This window comes from Fringilla coelebs (genome assembly GCF_963513975.1).
Source record: "Fringilla coelebs genome assembly, chromosome: 1".
Lineage (NCBI taxonomy): Eukaryota > Metazoa > Chordata > Aves > Passeriformes > Fringillidae > Fringilla > Fringilla coelebs.
In genome coordinates this window covers 3,494,655-3,516,586 of record NC_140028.1, presented here as the reverse complement: position 1 = coordinate 3,516,586, position 21,932 = coordinate 3,494,655, and the positions used below count along the sequence as shown (strand labels likewise).

General features: G+C 42.2%; 1 protein-coding gene across 8 annotated transcripts in view; it reads right to left on the bottom strand.

The window, feature by feature from the left end:
* TSNARE1 (t-SNARE domain containing 1) overlaps positions 1-21,932 on the bottom strand; it is a 456,292-nt gene that overhangs the window by 106,904 nt on the left and 327,456 nt on the right. The window contains exon 13 of one of the 8 annotated variants that reach the window (XM_084226306.1): positions 10,709-10,799. The exons of the other annotated variants lie outside the window; for them this stretch is intronic. Coding sequence (XP_084082432.1) covers positions 10,737-10,799 — 63 coding nt within the window. The 3' untranslated portion in view covers positions 10,709-10,736. Of the gene's footprint in view, positions 1-10,708; positions 10,800-21,932 lie in introns of those variants that run through there. 8 annotated transcript variants of the gene reach the window in all.

Below are 21,932 nucleotides of genomic sequence, written 5' to 3'. Positions count from 1 at the left end.
ACTGATTTACAGTAGAATGTTGACATTTAAAGGTTTTTTCATTCCAAACTTCCCCTCCTTTCAAAGAGCCAAAAGAACAATGTTGATTCCTGTCCCATGGCAGGGGGTTGGCACTGGGGGATGTTTAAGATCCTTTCCAACACAAACCCTTCTGTGATTCTATGATTCCATGATATTTCCATAATATCAGCATTCTGAAATCTGCTAACACTGGAAAACAAGAAATTCACTGCTCTAATTTTCTTGAGGAAACCCAAGTCTATCATATTTCTGTATCACTGTGTTTTGATTAACACAATACAAAACACCAAAAAAAACCCACCTAACATATGTAGCAAGGAATAGGAGAGACAAAGGGAATTTTCTTCTATAAATTTGCTCTCAAATTGTTTGAGTAGCCAGGAAGGCTCTGTGAAGAAAAAATTCATAGTCAGTGCTTGGGGTTTAACTGCATGTGCCAGCTGGGATAAAGCTGATGCTGGAACTGGGAAACTGCTGTGGGAACAGAGTAAGAGGGAAGGTATAGAGGAGGCTGGATGAAGGAAAAGATCTGAAGAGCCTAAGTGCTTAAGTATGAAAATACCCACACTGACATGGTGCCAGTGGCTCCCTATGCTGCTTGTAAGAAGTAAATATAACCCAAAGCTCCTGTGAGGAGAACTGATCTCCCTGCCAGGTGTACAGCTGGCAGGAACGTGCCTTTGCATGTTGATAAAGTCACTTTGAATACAGTGAATACAGTGTGAGTACAGGCTTCTGCACACAGCTGTTCTAGACCTTTCTGTCCCAGAATGCCCAGACCATCATCCCTTCTTACATTGGACCATGGAATTCTTGGGAGCCCTGACTTTCTTTGCAGCAGCCCACGATGCTGAACAGAACTCAGCGTGCTCCTGCTCATCTTCCCAAAAAACATCTTTTGCATGGGCAACACTGGAAGTTTATGAAGATTAATTTAGTCTTGATAATCAGTTCCTGTCTCCAACTTCCCTAAGGCAGAAGAAGAGATTAACAAATCTTTTCTCACAGAGTGGTTGCTTCTGAGGCCAGACCCAGACCTGGTCCCTTGGTAAGGTCCTGTTCATGTTCTCACTGCTGGAGCCCAAGATGCCTCCACTGTGCTCACACCACATCTACCCTGCACTACCTACAAGACAGGACAGAAATCCTGAGGCACTGAAGAGGGAAAAAGTCAAAGGTCTTCTGGGAGGAGTCTCATGGAGAAAAGAGAGGCTCAAGGAAGTTGATGAGTACTCAACTCATCAACTCTTCCAAGTTCCAGAGAGTTTCCACTCCAGTGAATAAGAAGTTAGATTAGAAAATGCTGTTTTATTGGTGGAGAATAAAAACTTAGTGACACAAAACATCTTCTTCATTATTTTTCTCTGTCAAGAACTGACCAGAACTCAGACTCAAATTATTTTTGTAATGAAGAGGAAACTTCCTTCCCTAGACCTTCACCTCCTCTACAATGAAAACAAAACAAACCAAAGCAATTCAGCCTAAGATTTCTTTACAGCCAGACGAAAGTTACTTTGGAAAATAAGTGAAGAGTTTGCCTGATGAGCTATATCTCTGAGCTTGCAGTACAGATGCCTGCAGTAACCTCTGTGGGACTCTCAATTCTTCCATTCAGAGTCCAAATATGGATATTTCCATGAATATATTTGCCACATCCACAATGGCAGTTGCAGAAGAAAAGAAAATCCTATTGTGCAGAAAGCATGGAAGTGAGAATAACAGTGGAAGTGGCACCATTATAGCATTTAATGAGTTGCCCTCACCTGGAATATTGTGCTCAAGTTTCACTGTACTGCCTCAAAATTGAAATTAAGTTAAATGAAATGAAGTGCCATGAAATAAAACACGGTGGGTAAAAGGGGAGGAGGAGGCTGGAAGAGGTAAAGAAAATGATCAGAAGCTTGGGAGAACTTGTGAGAGAAGAAGAGGAGAGAGGAGAGGAGAGGAGAGAGGAGAGAGGAGAGAGGAGAGAGGAGAGAGGAGAGAGGAGAGAGGAGAGAGGAGAGGAGAGGAGAGGAGAGGAGAGGAGAGGAGAGGAGAATTTCATTCACACAGCACAATTGTGATTAGCACAAGGAAAGCCTGGCAAACAAGAGAGGGAAAAGATGGGGGAAGGGAATCTGGGAAAACTTCGACAGCACAGCCCTGTGAGAACAGGACAGGAGACAGAAAAGAAGAGATAAGCATTTTGTGCCATAGATTACTGAGTAGATTTCCTGAATTACAATTTATGCTTTTGTTTTGTGAAGGTTTAAAAACATCTGCATCTTAAATAAGCAGGTGAGGCAGATGGAAGTTGTTTTACAAGCATGAATTCTTCTTGTAAGAAAAGCCAAATGAAATTAATGAAATAAAATTAATTTAATTAAATGAGATTAACAGCAAGGAAGAGAAGCATCTGTCTCATGGCCATGACTACATGGTTCACATATATGTGAAATGAAGTTTTATTACAAATAATAATAATAAAGCACCATGAGGCACATAATTAACTCTTCTAGCCGTAAAAAATCCCAGATTTCCTACTAGGCTTCCATAAGAATCAGAAGAATCTGTCTTCCTGAGCTGGCCAGCCATGCTTTATCCTTTGCTGGTGCAGCCTTTTACAGCATTTCAAGAGTTTAAACCAAGACCTCACACAGTGCAGATGATCCCATCCCAGAACAGCCACTGAAGCCCTTAAAGTCTTCAGCCAGGATCTACAGCAAGCTGCTGGGTACAGAGGGCCAGGAAACCTGCTGTATCACAGAGGATTTTGGGGGGGTTTGAGTAATTCCTGGGCTTTGCAGGAGACCATCTGATCAGAAGTGAACACCTTACCCTAAATACACACAGAATTATATGGCTTTGGGGCTGGGAGCATATCTGGGATGTGGAAAAGCAGGCTCTTTTTTCCTTCTGGTGTTTCCATGCTCTGATCATGTTGTGATCACCCCTTGGAAAGAGGTTAGACTTAAATCTTCCACTCAAATCCTTTTCCCCAAGCTGGGCTCACTGACTAGGAAGCTGGGGCTGGGAGAAAGGCACTGGGAGTTAAATTAACTCTTCTGTCTCAGGATTATCTCCTGTTCATATTTACACTGCTGCAAAATGTCTGCTCTGGGACTCTGACTACAAAGGGCAGAGTTGCTTTATCTACCTCATCCTGGATTGGCTCCTCTGGGATGGATCAGGTCTAACTGAGATGCCTTTACAGCTCCAAGGTATGGGATCATAGAATGATTAAGGCTGGAAAAGACCTCCAAGATCATCAAGGTCAACCATTAACCCAACTCTGCCATGTCCACCACTGAAATCAGTCCCCAAGCACCACACCTACAGGCCTTTTGAAGACTCCAAAGGAGGGTGATTCCACCACTTCCCTGGGCAGCCTCTTCCAATGCCTGACCACCCTTTTGGTGAAGAAATTTTTCCTGATATCCAGTCTAAACCTTCCCTGGTGTAACTCACTTATTACCTGGGAGAAGAGATTGATCCCACCTGCCTTCTGTCAGGTGGTTTTAGGAAGTGGGAAGATCCCCCTGAGCCCCCTCTTCTCCAGGCTGAGCCTCCCAGCTCCCTCAGCTGCTCTCATCAGCCTTGTGCTCCAGCCCCTTCCCTGCTCCATTGTCCTCCCCTGGACATGCTCCAGCACCTCCAAGTCTTTGTTGTTGTTGTTGTGGTGGGCCCAAAACTGACCCCAGGTTTCAAGGTGGGGCCTCATCAGTGCTGAGAACAGTGGGAAATAATTATCAAGTTTTATGTTTACATATTTTGCTGGTTTTGGTTTTTTTTTTTCATGTCAAAGCTGCCTGAAACACTTAAAAACTTCGCTGCTACCCACCATGAGTGTATGAGGATATTGGAGGCTCACAGTGGAGTGTTGGAGTGCTCTGGATGGGGCAAGAAGCTGAACCTGGAGTGTTTTCATTCACACAAAGGGGATTTATCCCAAAATCATCCAGGTCTCACTTTGGTGGGGACTATTTGGTTCACACAAATAAAAAAAATGGACCCAGAGAATCAATATTTATGGAATGTGGATGATCAGGGGACCAGGGTGTGGGAGTTATTTGACAGTGTAGATGCATCTTCTGCTGCAGCCTTTGTTTATTCCTCCATCCTTTATCTCATACTGATGTTTACAACTTAAGGTTCCTGAAGCAGGAACAAATTTTCCCCATGGATTTGGGTAATGCCTGGTATGGGAGGTCTGTGATCTCAGCGAAAAATTACTGCCATATCAATACCAACATTCCATCTCATAGATGGAAGAATCTCACAGGACTTCATAATTTTAAGTGATTTACATAGGCTGGGATTGCTCTGTCTGCTCCTGAAACGCTACAGTCTCTGGGGGAGAAGGTTTTTGGCCTATAAAGGATATACAGACTGTGCATGAGGAAATTGGGATTGAGTAGTGATCTCTCTCTCTCTCTCAGAAACTTATTCCTCAACTGCTTGCACTTAAATGAATTTAAAACGCAGCCCATAAAATAGATGTTAAGTAAGGAAACCAGCAGTCTGCAGAATACGTTGTACACACTCTGCAAAAAGCTATTGAGGGAGAAATATTGTCATAAGTTGTGTAGAGCAGAGTGTGTAAAGTCAGAAGCATGGTTCTGACAGAAATTACAACAGCAGTTCGAAGTCAAGACATTTTGGGCCTTGTACCATGCTGAGAAGGTTGTACAAAGCCTGTCTTGGTAGGGCTGGCAGCAGCAGATCCTGGTGTTTTCCTCTGCCAGAGCCATTCCCCTGGAGATGCACCCCTGTGGGGAGAAACTCTTGCACAGAGGGGTCGTGGGCTGCCCATCCCTGGAAGTGTTTAAGGCCAGGCTGGATGAATTCTGAACAATCTGGAGGTGTCCCTGCTCATGGCAGAGAGTTGTAACTGAATAAACTTTAAGGTCCTTTCCAAGCCGCTCTGAGATTCTATGATTCTGCAAAATTTGGCTCAGGTTGAACAAACTGAGCATCCACATTGTGCCCACTGATTACAAAGAATTTTTGGAGCACTTTTTGGCCTCGTTCCTCACAAGTTGCTCAGGTTTGGATTTGAAACCTCTAACTCCTTGCCCTGCCTCTCTGCGTTTACCTAATGGCCACCAACTTCATGGCTGCTTGTTTTTAGGTTTTTAGAGCAGGAGTTCCAGCATCAATCCCTTCCCAAGGATACAGTAGCTGACATAAATCCTCACCAGATGGTTGGGTTTGGACCATTTTGAGCATCAAAGCAGGACTTCCTTGGCTTTCAATACACATGTTTTGCACACACAGGTAAAGATCAATTAATAAAACACCTATCTTCAACTGGCTTGAAAACTTACCAGCTCAGCCTCAAACTGGATTTGCTTCCCTATGCTGTATTGATGATAAGGGAAAAATATGTAGAGTAATTTGCAGTTAAAAGGTAGGGAGCTTAGCAAGCTCAGAGCTTCCTGAATACAGAGAGAATTGATTTTTCCCAGAAATAGCTGATGGGGAATTTCTCTGCCATTTATACAGCTCTGGTGCCAGATGACTGCTCCTAGCTTGACATAGGAAATCTGCTAAGGAAGGGACGAATGGGAGTGTGACAAAACAGAGCCCTGCTGTTCTTCCAGCAGTGTCAGCATCTCTCTGTGAGTGCAGCAACCATCATTTTAGGATTCATCCCCATTTCCTGCCCCTGCCCACACTGCTGGGTTCACTCCCAAGCCACAAGCAGCTGATCCCTTCCCACTGGTGAGACTGAAGATGATTGTTTGGGTCTGTCTGCCCTATACAGAGAGTAGGGATGGGCATCACACTGGGAGTTGTTTCCTAAAGGAGGTAAGAAAAATAAACATAGGAAAGTGTTTTGGGAGGTTTTCATGCCAAGGAAAGGTCATGTTGACTCAGGAGTTTCTGCCAGATTCTGGAATGTCACCTTCCCTGAGTTATGGACTCAGTGAGCTATTTTTGGAGGCCAGAAGCAAACAATGAATCTAAGTCAAATGAAAATGGATTTTTCTTCTGATTTTGAGTCAAGAGAAAGCCACTTACAAATAAAACCTAATATAAATAAATAAATACATACATAAATAATAAAACCTAATTTTGCAGTCACCTAATATTTAGTCACCAAAATTCTTGAGTGGCTTTTCCTCATGAGGACAAAACTCATGGGAAGGAAGGCTGCTATGAAGCTTTCTTGCCCTTTTGTGGGAGTAAGTTTTTACCCTGAATTACCTCCCAAACACCATTTGCCTTTTTCCATACTGCTCATTCACATCTTTTTTGCTTTTCCTTTAGCTGTCAGATCAATACAGCAAATTCAGAAGTAAAAAAACAAAAAAAACCAAAACAAAACAAAACAAAACAAAACAAAAAAAAACCAAAAAAACCCCAACCAACCAACCAACCAAACAAAAAAAAAAAAACCAAAAAAAAAAAACATGTGCAAGAAGGAATCTGAATCATAATGTATAAGACATGTGTTTGCCCCCTGAGCAGCAGACAGTGAGGATATAATTGGCAGGGTTTTTTTCCTTCTTCATGCACTCTGACTTTGCCAAGAGCAAGCTGACAGGGAAGCTGAGAGAACAGCAGAAGCTTCTCAGGTTTCAGAGGAAAGGATGGCCTGCAGCTTAGCCCCAGCTTACAGAGAGCAGCTAAGTGGAATGTTAGTTAAATGTGGAAGGCCAGAGTGGTCCAGCATTCCTCTTCCTTGGGACTGCTGTAGGGAATTAAATGTGAGTTTCACCTTGTCTTTGAACCGTGAGTGCACAGATCTGAGACCCACAGGGGAATGAGCAGTGGAATTCCTCTGGAAGGGATGGCTGGGGAATGCACAGGGTGAGGAAATCACTCAGGGCCAATGTCAGAACCAGAGAATCACAAAATGGTTCGGGTTAGAAGGGACCTTACAGATCATCTTGTTCTGGCCCCCTGCCATGGGCAGGGACACCTTCCACTATCCCAGTCTGCTCCAAGCCCCATCCACCTTGTTCTTGAACACTTTCAAGGATGGAGCAGGCACAGCTTCTCTGGAAACCTCTGCCAGAGCCTCATCACTCTCACATGGGAAAATTTCTTCCTAATATCCAATTTAAACCTACCCTTTGTCACTTTGAAGTCATTTGCCACTGTCCCATCCCTCCTGACTCTTGTTCCAAGTCCCTCTCCAGCTCTCCTGGAGCCCCTTAAGGCACTGAAAGGGGCTCTGAGATCTCCCTGGAGCCTCCTCTTCTCCAGGCTGAACAACCCCATTTCTCTATAGAGGAGGTAATCCAGTCCTCTTACATGGCATAGCCCCTAACCAGACAAGTTGGCAATTAGCCCTGTAACTTTCCTGATGCAATTCCCCAGCACAGGAGTCAGTGCTGTGACAATGGATGACAGGACAGTGGAGGAGGACAGCAATGGATAAATGTCTACCCCATTACATCCTTTTATCTCCTGTGCTAAGCTCAAAATTCTCCTAACATATCCCATAAACAAGGAAAAATCAGTCAGATCATGTATGACACCCTGCTCTAGCGTTTAACCCATTATTATTGTTATTATTGTTATTGTTATTATTATTATTATTATCATTATCATTATCATTATCATTATCATTATCATTATCTCTATAAAAGTCACTACTGGTTCTGAAAGCCTGAAAGGAGCAATGCTGCTCTGAAAATGTAGAACTGTGAGGTCTTACAGCTGCTCTGTGGCTTGGGAGGTTTGGACGAGGCTGTTTGTTCCAACAAAATCAAGTTCAAATCCCATGAGAGTTGTTTTGATGATTGTGTGTTTCATTTTGTGTGTGTGTGTGTTTTTACACTATCTGTGGTTGGTTCAGACCAGGACAGCAAAGGCTGAGGAAGGGGATGTCCAACCTCTGAATAAAACAGGAGAATCAACATCAGGTAGGGAGACAAGCTACCTAAAGCAATGGAAAAAGCTGTCATAATGACAAATTTTTGCAAACTAGCCACAAAGACATGGAGAATAAAAATTAGAAGGCTGTCAACATAAGAGTTGTGAAGCTCTGGAACAGCCAGAGTGGGAAGTGATGTGGGAAGGAGCAAACTGATAATACCAAGATAGAAACTGATGCATTTATATTCCTAAATAATGAATAAATAATGCTGGTTGCATGCACTAAGTATCAACCAGCTCTCCTCTCCCTGTTAGCACACAAACTTTGGGGACTCAAGGACAGTTCTGTGTTTTAAATTGCTGTATTTTCCAGTTTTTCCTCCCCCAGAGAATCAATAAATAAATACTCACATAAATTATAAATCTGAGCTGGAGAAAACAAAACAAAAACAATGAAAGCACCTAGGAAAAAAATCAGAGAATGAACCATCCTCCAACCCCAGAAGAATTAGGAGCTGGGCTGCAAAGAAAGCCACCAAGCACAGGGACTGCATGTCCCTGAAGCCCTGACTGTGAATGTTTCATCTGTCCTTACAACTTGGAACTGAGAACATTTAACAAACTACACAGTGTTCACAGATCAGACCCAGTGACATGTGACTGACATGTGAGAGATACTTGGTTCTGTTGGGAAAACACTGAGAAATTGAGATTCTTTCTTCCTGCATTTTACTTCAGAAGAAAGGCTTTAAAAACCAATCCAGGCAAGCTCCACAAAAAGGAATTTTCTTAGAAGAAGACTGACCCACTTAGGTTTATTTTTAATAGATCTGGAAGACCTGAGATATTTCAGAGACTAGAAAAATAAAAGCAAATAGCACAACCTCCTTTTACTCTGTAAATTGTGTAATGAGAGAAATACTGGAGACCTGCTGTCTTTCAGGGGAAAAAAAGGCAAAAGAAAAGAAAAACTAAACACTGGGTGAGAGAAATTAGTAAGTATTATTTTAAAGCTGAAAGAAAAGCTTTAAGGAGTCGAAGAGATAAATTGACTTCTTAGGATAGCTTTCTCTTTTATACAAAAAAATGAGAACAGGTTCAGGCATGGGCTTGGTTCTGTGACAGAATATTGTGCCACACTGGGTATTGGGGCATCTGGAGCTGAATTTAGGCACTGCTTTCTTATCTGTATTTACCGGTAAAACCCAGCTGGATGAGCACTGAGATTTACTGGTTTGGTCCAAATAACAACAACTTGATCCTGCAGCAGCAGCTTCACCCTGGCTGTGAAGTTTCTTTGTCCTGTATAGAGACATTGATGCCGACAATTTTCTACCATTGTTACACTTTAGAAAACAAACAGAAGAAGAGCAATGAGTTGTCCAAAATACAGAGAACTGACAATAATTACAGATACCCAAACAGTTTTTGGGGTTTTTTTTTATTTTCTTCTGACAATGGGAGTGCAAAATCATCCACTTGCTGGTTCTTAGAAGCATAAAATGACAGACTCATTAAAATTGGAATAGACCTTTAAGGTGATGAAGCCCAGCAATCAACCCACCACCACCATGTGTGTTCAGCACTAAGCTGTGTCCTCCAGTGCCATATCCATGGGGTTTTTGAACACTTCCAGGGAAGGTGATTCCACCACTTCCATGGGCAGCCTGTTCAGTGAATTACAGCCCTTGTCATAAAGAAATTACTTCTAATATCTAACCCAAACTTCTCCAATGCAACTTGAAGCTGTTTCCTCATGTCCTGTCATTTATAACTTGGGAGAAGAGTGACCCCCTGGCTATGACCTTATTTCATGTATTTGTAGTGAGCAATAGGGTCTCCCCTCAGCCTCCTTTTCTCCAGTGGAGGCTACTAAACTTTCTTCCTAGGATTTTATTCCTCTAGACTTTCTTCCTAAGATTTTATTCTGGTTGCAAGCACAGAGCAAAGTCCATGTCTCAAGGAAAACTTGGCAGTCTTTGTTTCTGCAGCAAAGTGCAGCAGTACAGCCACTGATGGTCTATATGTGAAGTGGGAAGGAAAGAGCCCTAAAGTTCCTGCCCAGTGATGGGGAAGTGGCAGATAACCAAATTACCTGAAGGGAGGTTGTGGTGAGGTGGGGATAGGGCTCTTTTTCCAGGCAGCTTGTTATAGGACAAAGGGAAACAGCCTCAAGTTGCACCAAGGGAGGTTCAGGTCAAATAAATAGGAAAAATTTCTTTGTTGAAAGAGTGGGGAAGGATTGGAACAGGCTCTCCAGGGAGGTGCTGGAGTCACCATCCCTGGAAGTGATCTAAAAAGGAGTGGACAGGGAACTTTTGGGTATGGTTTAGTGGGTGTGGTGGTCTTTGGTCAGAGGTTGGACTTGATGATCTTGGAGGTCTTTTCCAACCTCAATGATTCTGTGATTCTGAGACAGAGCTTCCAGATCCCATCTCTGGCTCCTTACTGATTCCTCCTGTGACTGATACAATATTTGTGACAAAACTGGTATCCAAATGCAAAGAAATCCTCCTTTAAATTTCCTCTCTCTCTCCCTCTTTCAGAGGGGATGATAAACACAGTTCAGTCTTTACCTTTTACACCTGTGTTTCATTGCTAAAATTGCTGCTGGTTCTGTAGAGGTTCCCTTTGTTTCAGAGTAATTACATGTTGTACAAAACAGCAGAAAGAAAAAAATAAAAAAGGCAAGAGGAGGCTGCAAGAGAAACTCTGCCACATTTATTGTCATTTCATGGGATCCTAACCAAAAAAAGAGACTTCACAAAGCTATTAATTTGCTCAATTATGGCTGATAGATGTTCGCTCTTTCATTCCTGGGAATCCATCTCTTTCCTCAAAGCTTGTCAACGAGTCCCTGAGTGACACTACAACCTTCACCAGCGACAGATCTCAGGGCTTCATTATGGAAGATTTTTATATTGTTCAGTGATTTGTGTGTCAGTAGGTGCTGCACACTCACAAATCTGCATGCAGAGACAAGAGAAAGAGAGACAATGTGACAGTTTGGTTTCTTCAGCATTTTATGCCATGTAATAATGGAGCACGTTGTTCAATCTTCATAAAAAAGAGGTTTGGTAACACAGCCTGTCCTCAGCAGCTCAGCCCAATCAGATCCAAAGTGCTCATTAGCTGATGTACCCCGTGACAAACTGCCTGCCTACTATGATATGCAGAACCTCTCATACCAATTGCACCCACGAAATGGTCTTGAGTTAAACAAGATCATTACAGCTAAATTATAAGTGAGGGAAGGAGAAATTAACAGGCAGGAGCCAGGGAGAGATGAGCTGTTTTCAACTTCTGTTTGAAATGAGTCAGAACAAAGGGACACGAGGATAAAGTCAGAGCTGTAGGGAAGACACTGACAGCAGGAACAGCCCAGGAAATGCCTGCTGGTAATGAAAGAGAGGACAGTCGTGGCAGAGGCTGGTGTGCCTCTGTGGTGGGTTTTATAACACAGAAGGATCTTTTTAAACTGGAAGGTGTCATGAATGAGGGAGTTGAAGATCTAAGAGAGAAGAGTGTGGACTCTGTCTTTTAAATATGTAGAAAGTGGCAATAGCATCTGTGCTTACCCTTGATGAACTGCAACGGCAAAAGACACTGATAGTGGTAATGAAGACCAGAGGAGAACTAATTAAATTCAATTTATTATTACTACTCTCTATTTCTCCATGTTCCATGCTGATTATTACATATCTGCTTCATAACTAGGCTCCTCCTGCTGTGCTGCTTCCTAAGCTGCACTGACAAGGATTTGGAATTTTCAGGATGCACCAGGTAAAGCCACTTTGTTTGGGTTAAGTATTCAGATTGGAAATTAACTGCTGGTTCCTGCCAACAGAAATCTGACAGTCCACAGGGAACTCCCCCAATCCTAAAGGAGTGTTGAAATTAGAAGGAATTAAAGTTTAAAGTGTCTAGTTGGGGCACACAGCTGAGGATAAAGGTGGGTTTGTATTGCAAAGGAGGTATTTTTGGAGGGTGTTTGATGGGTGATCTCACGCTGGGAGAGGTTGAAGCCTGTCCTACAGAGATCCCAACAGATCCTATCAGTCCTTAGAGCAGGAATCAGTGAGGTCCTGGAGCATTGCACAGCACACAGGAAGGGCCAGGAGGAGAAATTGCCTGCCCCTGGTGAAAATTTCCTAATCTAAAGAGTAATAGTGAAGTTGGAAGAAAAATAATATGAAACATAAGTTTACATGTAAAGAAAATGGCTAGAGTACACCTGAATAATTCACCATCAGCCTTAGCTCTTGTTTATTTTTCCTTTTTTTTGTTAATTCTATTGAGCAAAATTATTATATGAAGGAGAAAAACTCCACAGGATTCAATAAATCTGCTCCACTTTATCCAACCTACGATTCAGTCTGACTTTCTGCTATGACCTACCATTATCTTTCTACTTCACTACTTTTTATTACCTGATTCATTCCCTGTAGACACCAACACAGAAGTTCTCAAGGAAGGAGGTGAGTGTGATTTATGCAGCAAATCAATGTATGGTTCACAGAAGGGGTGGGATTAATTTAATTTCACTTTAAGGATCTGATAGGGGTGTCCCACCTGAGTCTCTTGTCTCCCATTGAAGGCACTGGAGGCACAGAAAATGCAGTTAATGAAGCTCAGTGTGAGTCATCTGGCCAAATGTGGGTGCCTATTTTGGGATGGGAAATCACACCCTAAGCTCCATGGACTGCTGACTCACCCTCCATTGACTGAGAGCAGAATTCAGGGCAACTTGCCCAGACACTGACACCCACAGTGCAGATAACCACAGCTGATGAGACAGCTCCCACCAAACGTGCTCCAGGTGAAGAGCATGACCTGCAAGGTGCCAGGTGAAGGGACAGGGAAACAAAAGTGGTCCTTCTGTCGGGGACAGGGTGTGGGATAGGGAGTTTTCTTGGCTTGAGAATGTAAAGGAATGGATGGGAAAGATGTAGCTGTTAAATATTTTTGCAGGATGCTGATTGTGGAGAGGCTGATTTTCAGCACTGCTGAGCGGCCTTGATGCCTGCTGAAGACAATGGGAGCTCAGCACTTCTGAAAATCAGGCTCTTGATGCTTACATTGAATGGAATCTTTAATATTTAAGGGGATAAAAGGGTTTGGGAGATGGGTATGCAGGAACGTGCATGAGCTTCCTCCTCAGATTCTTTGCAAAGCCCTTTCCATCATTAATAGTAATGATGACATTGTGTTCTAAGGAACACTGCAGCTGGAGCATCACGGGGAAAGGAAGATTACAGAAGGTTGGACAAACTGGCTGCCGTGTCCCAAAGGCTGATCCAAAGATTAATAAAGTCTCAAAGAAAACACCTACTGGAATGACAGTCAGAAGAGAGGTTTTATCTGGTTGGAAAGAGGTTGCCAGTGGTCCCTCTCTGTCAAGGTACTGGGACACACTGTCCCCTCAGGGTGAAGCTGTGTCACCTGGCTGAGATGATGTAAAAACACATCTCTCAAGAAATGTATGTCTTGCTCCTTAACTCCCGTCCCTCTTCACCCACCCAAAGTGCCAGGGTGTGCCAGCTCCAGTCCTGGACTGAGAACTGCAGCTCCTTTCTGCTTTTGAGGAATTTCCCTGCTAGGTGAATGAGCTGGACTGGTTCTCCACAGCACTGGGCAGACACCAGAGCCAGTACAAAGCAAGGTGAAGCACGAGATTTTGGGGAAAGGGAAATGTGTCCTCACCCTTTTACAGATGGTAACGTGGTCACATGAAGCTACACCCTGCTGTGTTTACCTGGAAGGAGGTTGGAGTGAGGGGAGAGTTGGTCTCTTCTGACATGTCTCAGATGAAAGAGGAAATGATCTCAAGTTGTGCCAGGGGATGTTCAGATTATTTTTATTCCTTTTTTTTCCACTGACAGAGCGACTAGGCATTGGAATAAGCTGCTGAGGGAGGTGGTGGAGTCACTGGCTCTGGAAGGATTCAAGAGGTGTCAGGATGTGCCCGTGGGGATGTGGTTTAGGGCTGATCATGGTGGTGCTACACTGATGGCTGGACTCAATGACCCTGATGGTTTCTGCCAACCTTGATCATTCTGTGACGTGCACATGCTCTGAAAGGATTCATGAAATCACCACATGGTGGTGGGGAAAACAATAAATTTCTTCCTGGTTTATTACTTTCCTTGTAAAAAAACACCTGGATTATTTTCCCAGCCTGGCTTTTAGTGTGATCAAAGTGCAGCTCCTGCAGCATAATAGGGATGAGGCCACTTTGCCACTTAATTGCTTATTTCTATGACCAAGAATACACAGGAGCCCTGGTGAATCCCATTTCCAAAGAGAGAAAGCAACTCCTGAGCTTCAGCTCCACCATCAAAAACACAATAATGCTTCTGGAAATCAGAAATAAAATAGTGATGATTGATAAGGGTGCAGAGAGAGCTGAGGTACCCCAGGGATGTTTTGTTTCTCTTGGCAAGGGTGGTAACCTGTGAGTAGATGCTGACAGAGTCATTCTTACCACGTGAGGCTGGATGGAGGTTGTGTCACAGGAAGAGTGGGTTTGAAGTACTTCATGATGCCAGAGATGTTTGAATCAGTTGGGTCTTGAAGATTTTGCAGGAAACCAGCTAATGCAAACTGAGTCATTAGTGATTATCTTCAAGAGTTTGAGGAGGATTCAGAAGTACCAGAGGACTGAAGAGGGACAAATATAGAACCTGCCTGCAAAAAGCAGAGTTGATGACTGAGAAATTGCAGACTGCTAGGCCTAACTTCAATTTCTGGGCAGATGCTAGAAGAAATTATTAAGCAATCATCTGCACATACGGAGAAGATAATCACCTTCTTAAAGACAAATAAATAAAATGCAAATGTACTATAGGAAATAACTCCAAAAAAGCTAATTTAAATCCTCACTTAGAAAAAGCCAGATGAGAGAAAGATGGCAAAATAAGATGTTTCATGAGGCTAGAAAAAGTTTTCAACGGTAAGGTTAGAAGAACCAATTGTAGTGAGGAAGGGATAATTGGCAAATCACTTTTGAAGAGTAATTGTCAGAAGCTTCTTAGCATCAGAATAGGAGGGGAGATATCTTGGTGATGCTTTTTAGACCTGCTTCTATTTCAAATACAACCACTGGCTTGTTTTAGTAAAAAAAAAAAAAAGTATAACTAAAAGCTTGTGAATATCAGCAGGGTGGGGTACATGTATAAACATTTCAGTGAACACAGAGGTGGAATCTAAAATGGTCTTGAAAAAAACAGAGATATATGAATTTAGTAGGAAAAAAAAAAGAATTTGCAGACATACAATATGCTATGCCAAGGATGAAGAAGTTAAATCATGGAACCATAAAATGGCTTGGGCTAATGACCACTCAGTTCTAACCCCCTGCCATGGGCAGGGACAACTTCCACCAGACCAGGTTACTCCAAGACCCATCCAAGGTGGCACTGAATACTTTCAGGGATGGGGTATCCACATCTCCACAGCTTTTTTGGGCAAAAAGCATAAATGTAAAAAAGGTTTGGCAGGATATCAGACAGAATTCTGGTGCTGAAAGGGGATCTTGAACTCCCTATAAAGCAACAGTGTGATGTTGTACAAGAGGAGCAGAACTCCTTTGGGAATGTCTTGATGGAACATTGTCAGTCAGGCAGAGCAGACTTTTCAGAGGCTCTCAGTGCCAGCAGGGTCAAGAGCTGCAGCTGATTGTGGAGACTGCACTTCACAAATTGTAGATATCACCTGGTAATAGTCCTGGTGGAGCAACAAGAATTACAAAAGAGTTTGAACATTTGTTACATTGGGAGAGATTGGGTAAATAACCCTCTTCTGTTTCAGCTACTGCAAACACTTCTCTGCTTCTCAGACAGTTCTCTGATTCCCCGGGGCAAAGCAATGCTCAGATTCCACACTTGATATTTTGACCAGCCTGACTCCTTCTTTAAAGACCTTCCTCAGAACACCCAGGCAAAATTCCTTCTTGTGGCTTTCTAAGGTCTGCATTTGCTGCTTTTCCACACTCCTCTGCTTCTCCCCAGTTGACACCCTCATCCCCTCAGGGGGATTCCTCTTCTGTGTTTCCTATTGGCCTGACTGAAGAGCACATCACACTTCTTAACTCAAGGAATGAAAATCAACCATCTTAATTAGACCTACATTTACCAAGTAAATCCTTCTCAGACCTTCTCAGCTAAAAGGAATAATTACTATCTTCTGCAGGGCCAGGAGTTGGGCTTTGGTGATCCTAGTGGGCCTCTTCCAGTTCAGGATGTTTCTGTGAATCTGTGATGCTCCAGTAGAGGATTTGATACTCAAAGGTCCAAGCCCTGATTTGGGTACCTCAATTAAATGCATAAAGTCAAAGGCTGCAATTTCACCCCAAAATGTCCTGCCTTAAGTCATCCATGTGGAATTCATCCTTCAATGGAAACTTTGGAAAAGTTGTTGTTTTGTTTTTTTGTTTTGTTTTGTTTTTTTTTTCAAGGATGCTTGTAAGAAATCTAGAATGTCATCACATGTATCAGCATTTTCCCAACTCTTTTACCAAAAAAAAAAAGTTCCTACCCTAACATTAATTTTTTTTTTTTCATTTAGATAATAGGACCTCCTCCAGGTAGGGAATTTTCAAGAACTGTCACCTCACAAGCACTATAGAAACATTTAATAAGTAATACATTTCAAAAAATCCCGTTTCTCCCTTATCTTCAGCATACTTGTCCACATAATACATAAACTGTCTCCTATTTCCATCCTCCCTCCCTCTAAAAGCCTATTTTTCCTTACAAACTCAGAATATATGTAATTTGACACATATTTCCAACATTTCCAGAATAACCACTCCAAGTGACTGTAAACCCAACCCTTTAAAATAATCCCCTGCTAATCAACCATGAGCTTCCCTATTTCAGAAAAGACTCTCCAAAAGCATCACACACTATTGGCTAAGGAAATGTATTTTCAACCCAGAATTTTGACTAACTGCAGTGAAAAGACATTAACTGCAGGCCACACCTCTTCCTCTGTGAACTTTTCATCCTAAGCAAGAAATGTGGTCTTGTGGACAGGGAGAAGTCAAGTTTCCAACCCAACTCTGTAAATGATTTACTGACCAGTCTCTTGGTTAATTCAGTTATAAACTCTGCTTATTTCCTGCTGTGTAAATCAGAAGGGAGATGAACTTAGAATCTCATCAGAAGTGGAAACTTCTCCATGGTAAAGGAATTAATATTTCCCCACTGGCACTACTCATGCAGTTTTCTGTTTAAACTATTGTTGTCTGGATCTGAGTTAGATGCCAGTTGAAAAGTCGTAAGAATTAATGATAATTCTTCAGTGTTGAAAATCAGAAAATTCAACACTGGAATGTAAAAGATCTGATTCTGAAATAAAATGGTTGCAATGCAAAACTCTGAAAAGTTATGAAAAGAAAACAAGCAGTGGCAGCTAAGCATGTAACCTAGATTTTCCTAAGATTTATTCTTGAATGTAGGAGCATAAATTGTAACTAAATTGCATTTTATACCAAATTGTCATTTGGCATCTTTGCTCTAGAGGACTTATTTCCCATGCCAGTCTGTTATGTAGGGTTTGATTGATAAAAATCCCCAGATATTTTGCAAACAGGGAAAAAAAAATAAAAAGCTGTTATAAATCAGAGGATAGGAAATGAAAAAAAATCATCAGGTGAACTACAGGGCACATGACAAAAACTGTGACTGGCAATAGTAGGGACAATAAAGAAGAATTTTCCTGATATGAAAAAAAAAGACAAACCAAAACCATCTTGAGCTAGAATCTATTACTGCAAATGAAATGCAAGAGTATCAATAATAGAGCTGAGGGAAAAAAAAAAAAAAGAAAGGAGAACGAATTCAGTGACATTTAGGTCCAGTCTTTGTGAAGAAGCCAGATGATGTAGACAGATCAAAACAAGGGATGGCTCAGGTAATTAGAGGCTTGTCAATCTAGCATTGATCTTAGTCAAAATAGTGGAGCAACTGATATAGGACTCTATTAATAAAGAATTAAAGAAAATTAATATAAATCTGTATCAATCATCACTGGCTTCTGGAGAAGAGACCTTATTTAATAAATGTTGTGTCCCTGTTGGTGAAGATATAGGACAAGTTGGTGTGATGAAGGTAATTATGTAAAATTAATGTCTGGACTGGTGCAATGAATCCCCAGGACACAAATTATACCAAACAAAGGATGGTCAAGCACTCTGGTCTCTGGCTGTTCCAGTAACCAGGAAAATATCCCACCAGAAAGTGTTGAAATGGTTTTCCTTCAGACAAACTGAGTATTTCTATCAGCAACATGACAAATCTATCACATTTGACAGATTATTGCAGGATCCTCATTACAGAGGTATCAAAGAAGTCCATAAGATCAAAGCAGCCAAAGGGGACAAATGGACATCCAGACATGGATTAAAAAAGGATTTGAGATTCTGGAATGTGGGACTCCTCAGCAGGAATGAGAAGAGCTCATTTTCAGCACTCATTATTTTAGAGCTGAGATCCGCATCTGGGATCCACAAGCTATGAAAGATTTTGAAAAATAAGAAAAAGTCCAGCAAAATTGAAGTGATAAAAACTAAACAGTCCTACCCTCAAAGGAAAGAAAAAAAAAAAAAAAAAAAAGCCAAGCAAACAAAGAAATAAAAACCCAAAACATGAAAGGAATGGGATCAGGAAATTGTACAAACTGTCCTTATCAAAGAGAAATGGCAGCCTCTCGTGGCACCAGGATGTGGTTGTTTGGGAAATATGACTTTGTTAATGAGGGCTTTGATAGATGATGTAAGGGAAAAGTAAAATACCATGGTAGGACTCATTAGATGGACAAATTCACTTTGGGATTCCAGTGTGGGTTTTGAGCACTGGAGGGAATTTCCATCAGAGAAGCAGAATGCAGGTTATGGTCAGGCCCCCCATCATTCAAAATTTCAAACTGTAATTCCTCCCTCTATGTCTCTTGTCTCCAAGGTGAACTAGTGGAAGTCAAAACTGATTTGGGTGAAATTCACTGGCTAATGGTCACTTTATGTGATCACAGCAGTTCCCTCTGCTTTCATCATTTAGGGTGCCATGACTGAATCCAGTCACTGATAAAAGCTTCCTGGTACTTCCACACATTTTCTCCCCCTGCAATGTACTTACACAGTGCAACATATGTTCACTGGGTGCACAACACGCTATTGTTGTTACTAAAAAGCAAAATTAAAGCAGGAAGCCAAACAGACCTTCCCAGGCTGTATTTGCTTCACACTGATGTGTGTTTTCCATCCCATAAACTTGTTATGGCTTCAGCTCCCAAGCTTGAGTGAACATTCATCTTTCTTCCTTTACATATACACCCAAACAAAGCCGAGCTGAGGGCTGGCAGTAAAGAAATGGGACTCACATTATTGGCTTTGCATTAGGTTTGTTTATAAAAGACAAGGCATATTAATCATAGATATCTACACTGGGAGAAGCATGCAGCAATGCAGGAAATGTATTCATTCCAGAAAAGCAGGATGTCAAGCAGACCAGGAGGTGCTGTGGATTGATGCACTGGCTTCTCTCTCGTAAAGAAAACTGAACAAGATTTTGCTCCAGCACAGGCAGAAAACACAAATTAACCCTGCCTGTTTCTGGCTCCCCAAGGGACATTTTAAAACAGGCTTTTTTCCTTGGAGTTCCCAATTTGTTTGCACTGCTGTGACAGTCAGTAGGTGATGTTTAAACAAGGGTTTGCTCTGAAACATGGTCATTGTCATGATCCCACAGAACATGCCTTGTGGATGAGGCAATCTGCTACTGAAGGGGCAGGCTAGCAAGTCCATTTGCTTCAGTTATGGTTGCTTCAAATTTGAAGGCTAATTCTGCCTTTAATTTTGCAATGCCATGTAAAGTCAGCAATACTCCACAGGGGAATATCTGCTGAGTGGCAGGAAACTGCCTTTAAGATGGAAATTTGCCTTAAAAACCAGGGGTAAGGGAACCTTATCCTATTCTGCATCCAAATGCTCAGGCAAAATTACTGGAAAATATGGTTTGAAAATGGGAGATAATTCCAGAAGTGTCTGGACACAAAAATCCTGTGTCTGCACACAATCCTGTGCCATGTGCTCTGGGATGTCCCTGCTTGAGCAGGGAGGTGGTACCAGGTGATTCACTGTGGTCCCTTCCAGCCTGTCCCTGTCTGTGATTCTGTGATTCAAAATCCTGAATTCACTGCTATTAAAAGGCAGCACAATTTGTGCAAACACACATTGAAAGAAAGAAAGGGACTCTGTCCAAAGGAACTTTTTAAAAAAACATCAGCCACTGGGGACAAGTTCACTTTGTAAAAGCTTCCACAGAGCTATGCAGGAAATTTGGATATATGGTCCCAAAGAAGAGAAATTTGACCATGAATAATTTGTGGTGACTTGTTCCTCAACTGCTTCTCCTCAAATTTCTGCCTGTAAATGTGACCAAAATCTTTTAGTGGCTCTCAGTTAGTTGCACAAAAAACTTTTAAATGGGTGAAAAGACTGGGCATGTAGTCCCAGTTTCAGTGCTAAAATAGGAGCTCTTTTCCTGTGGTGGTGTGGCATGGTGATAGACCATAAACCCTGAATTTCTCTCTAGCATTGCATGACTGAGAAAAACAGGATTGACAAAATCCCAGGAGGAAAGTAAGCTCAGTTGGGTTTTATGTGTTTAGTGTCCCTGGAGTTGTTAAGAAACAGCTGTTAATAAGGAAAATAACACAAGAATGGCCACATGACTGCCTTGCATAGTGGTGACCTTGAGAAGTGACTCACAGGAATGTTAAGAGGAAATTCAAAGGTATCACAGAGTGATGTCCAGAGGCTGGAGATCGAGAACAGATCCAGACAATTGGGATGTTTCAAACAGAAGAGACAAAAAGGAACTTCTGGAGTTGGAAATGAACCACCCTACACAAAAGAAAGTAGTAAAGGCTTCCACATTTGTCTCTTTGCATAAATATAGTTAAGCAGCACAAGAAGCTGACTGTGGCCCTCAGAAGTCAGCAGATACCAAGAAGAAATTGTCTTGGTGGAGAAGCAAAGTGATGCAGAATTCCTGAACAATGGATTTTACTCTCCAGACAAAACTTTTGCTCAGTGTGAATAGGAACAAATTACTTGGAGATTGTGAACATCTATCTATCTTTATTTATTTGTTTCAGATCAGCCAGGATCATGATCTAGTCATGCCTCCAAAGGTCTCTGGAGGATTTCACTCTTTCTTTACAAAATTACTACTCTCACAGGAAATGGAGGTTTTGACTGGTCACAATGTCCTGAATGTCACAGACAGTAAATGGGAATGGAATCAAAAAGGGGTTGAAAAAGTGAATTAACTTAACCTTCAAGGATAAGATGTGTTGCCCTGTAGGAAACCACAACATGCCCTCTGTTTTCTGATATTAATCTTTCTTGGGAGAACATTCTATGGAAAACCTGACCTAGCAGCCCCTGCAGTTCCAGTGGAACGTGAGTTCTTTCCACAGGATCTGTTCTGCAGCATAAGCAAAGCAGAAGAGACAGTCCACAGAAAAAGAAGGAAAATACTAAAATCCTCCCCACTGGCAGAGTGATGTCACAAAATCACAGAATGTTTGAAGTTACAAGGGACCTTTGGATGTCATCTGGTTCAACCCCCCTGTCCAAGCAGGACCCCCCAGAGCCACTTACTCGAGCCCTTGTACAGGTTTTAATACTTCTTGTTCAGGTTCATGAGGTTGATGATGATGGTCAGCCTATCTTGACCATCTCTGGTTTTTGCTCATGTAGATTTAAAAAAAAAAAAAAAATCAAAGAATTCATTATCCATCTGCCCAGGTCACTGTCTGTGCAGGACACGTGGCAGTTTGACTTCTCACATACAGCAGTGATATCAGAGAATCAGAGAATCATAGAGTGGCTCTCATCACCTTGGTAGCCTCCCCTGGACCTGCTCCAACAGCTCCATGTCCTTCCTGTGCTGCACCAGAGCTGGAGGCAGCTCTGCAGGTGGGGTCTGTCCTGAGCAGGGCAGCGATGCCACCTGAGATACCACAACACCTGACCTCTGTCCATGCCAATGTCCTGTCCCTCTCCAAGCTGAAGGGAGAGTGATTCCTGGGGT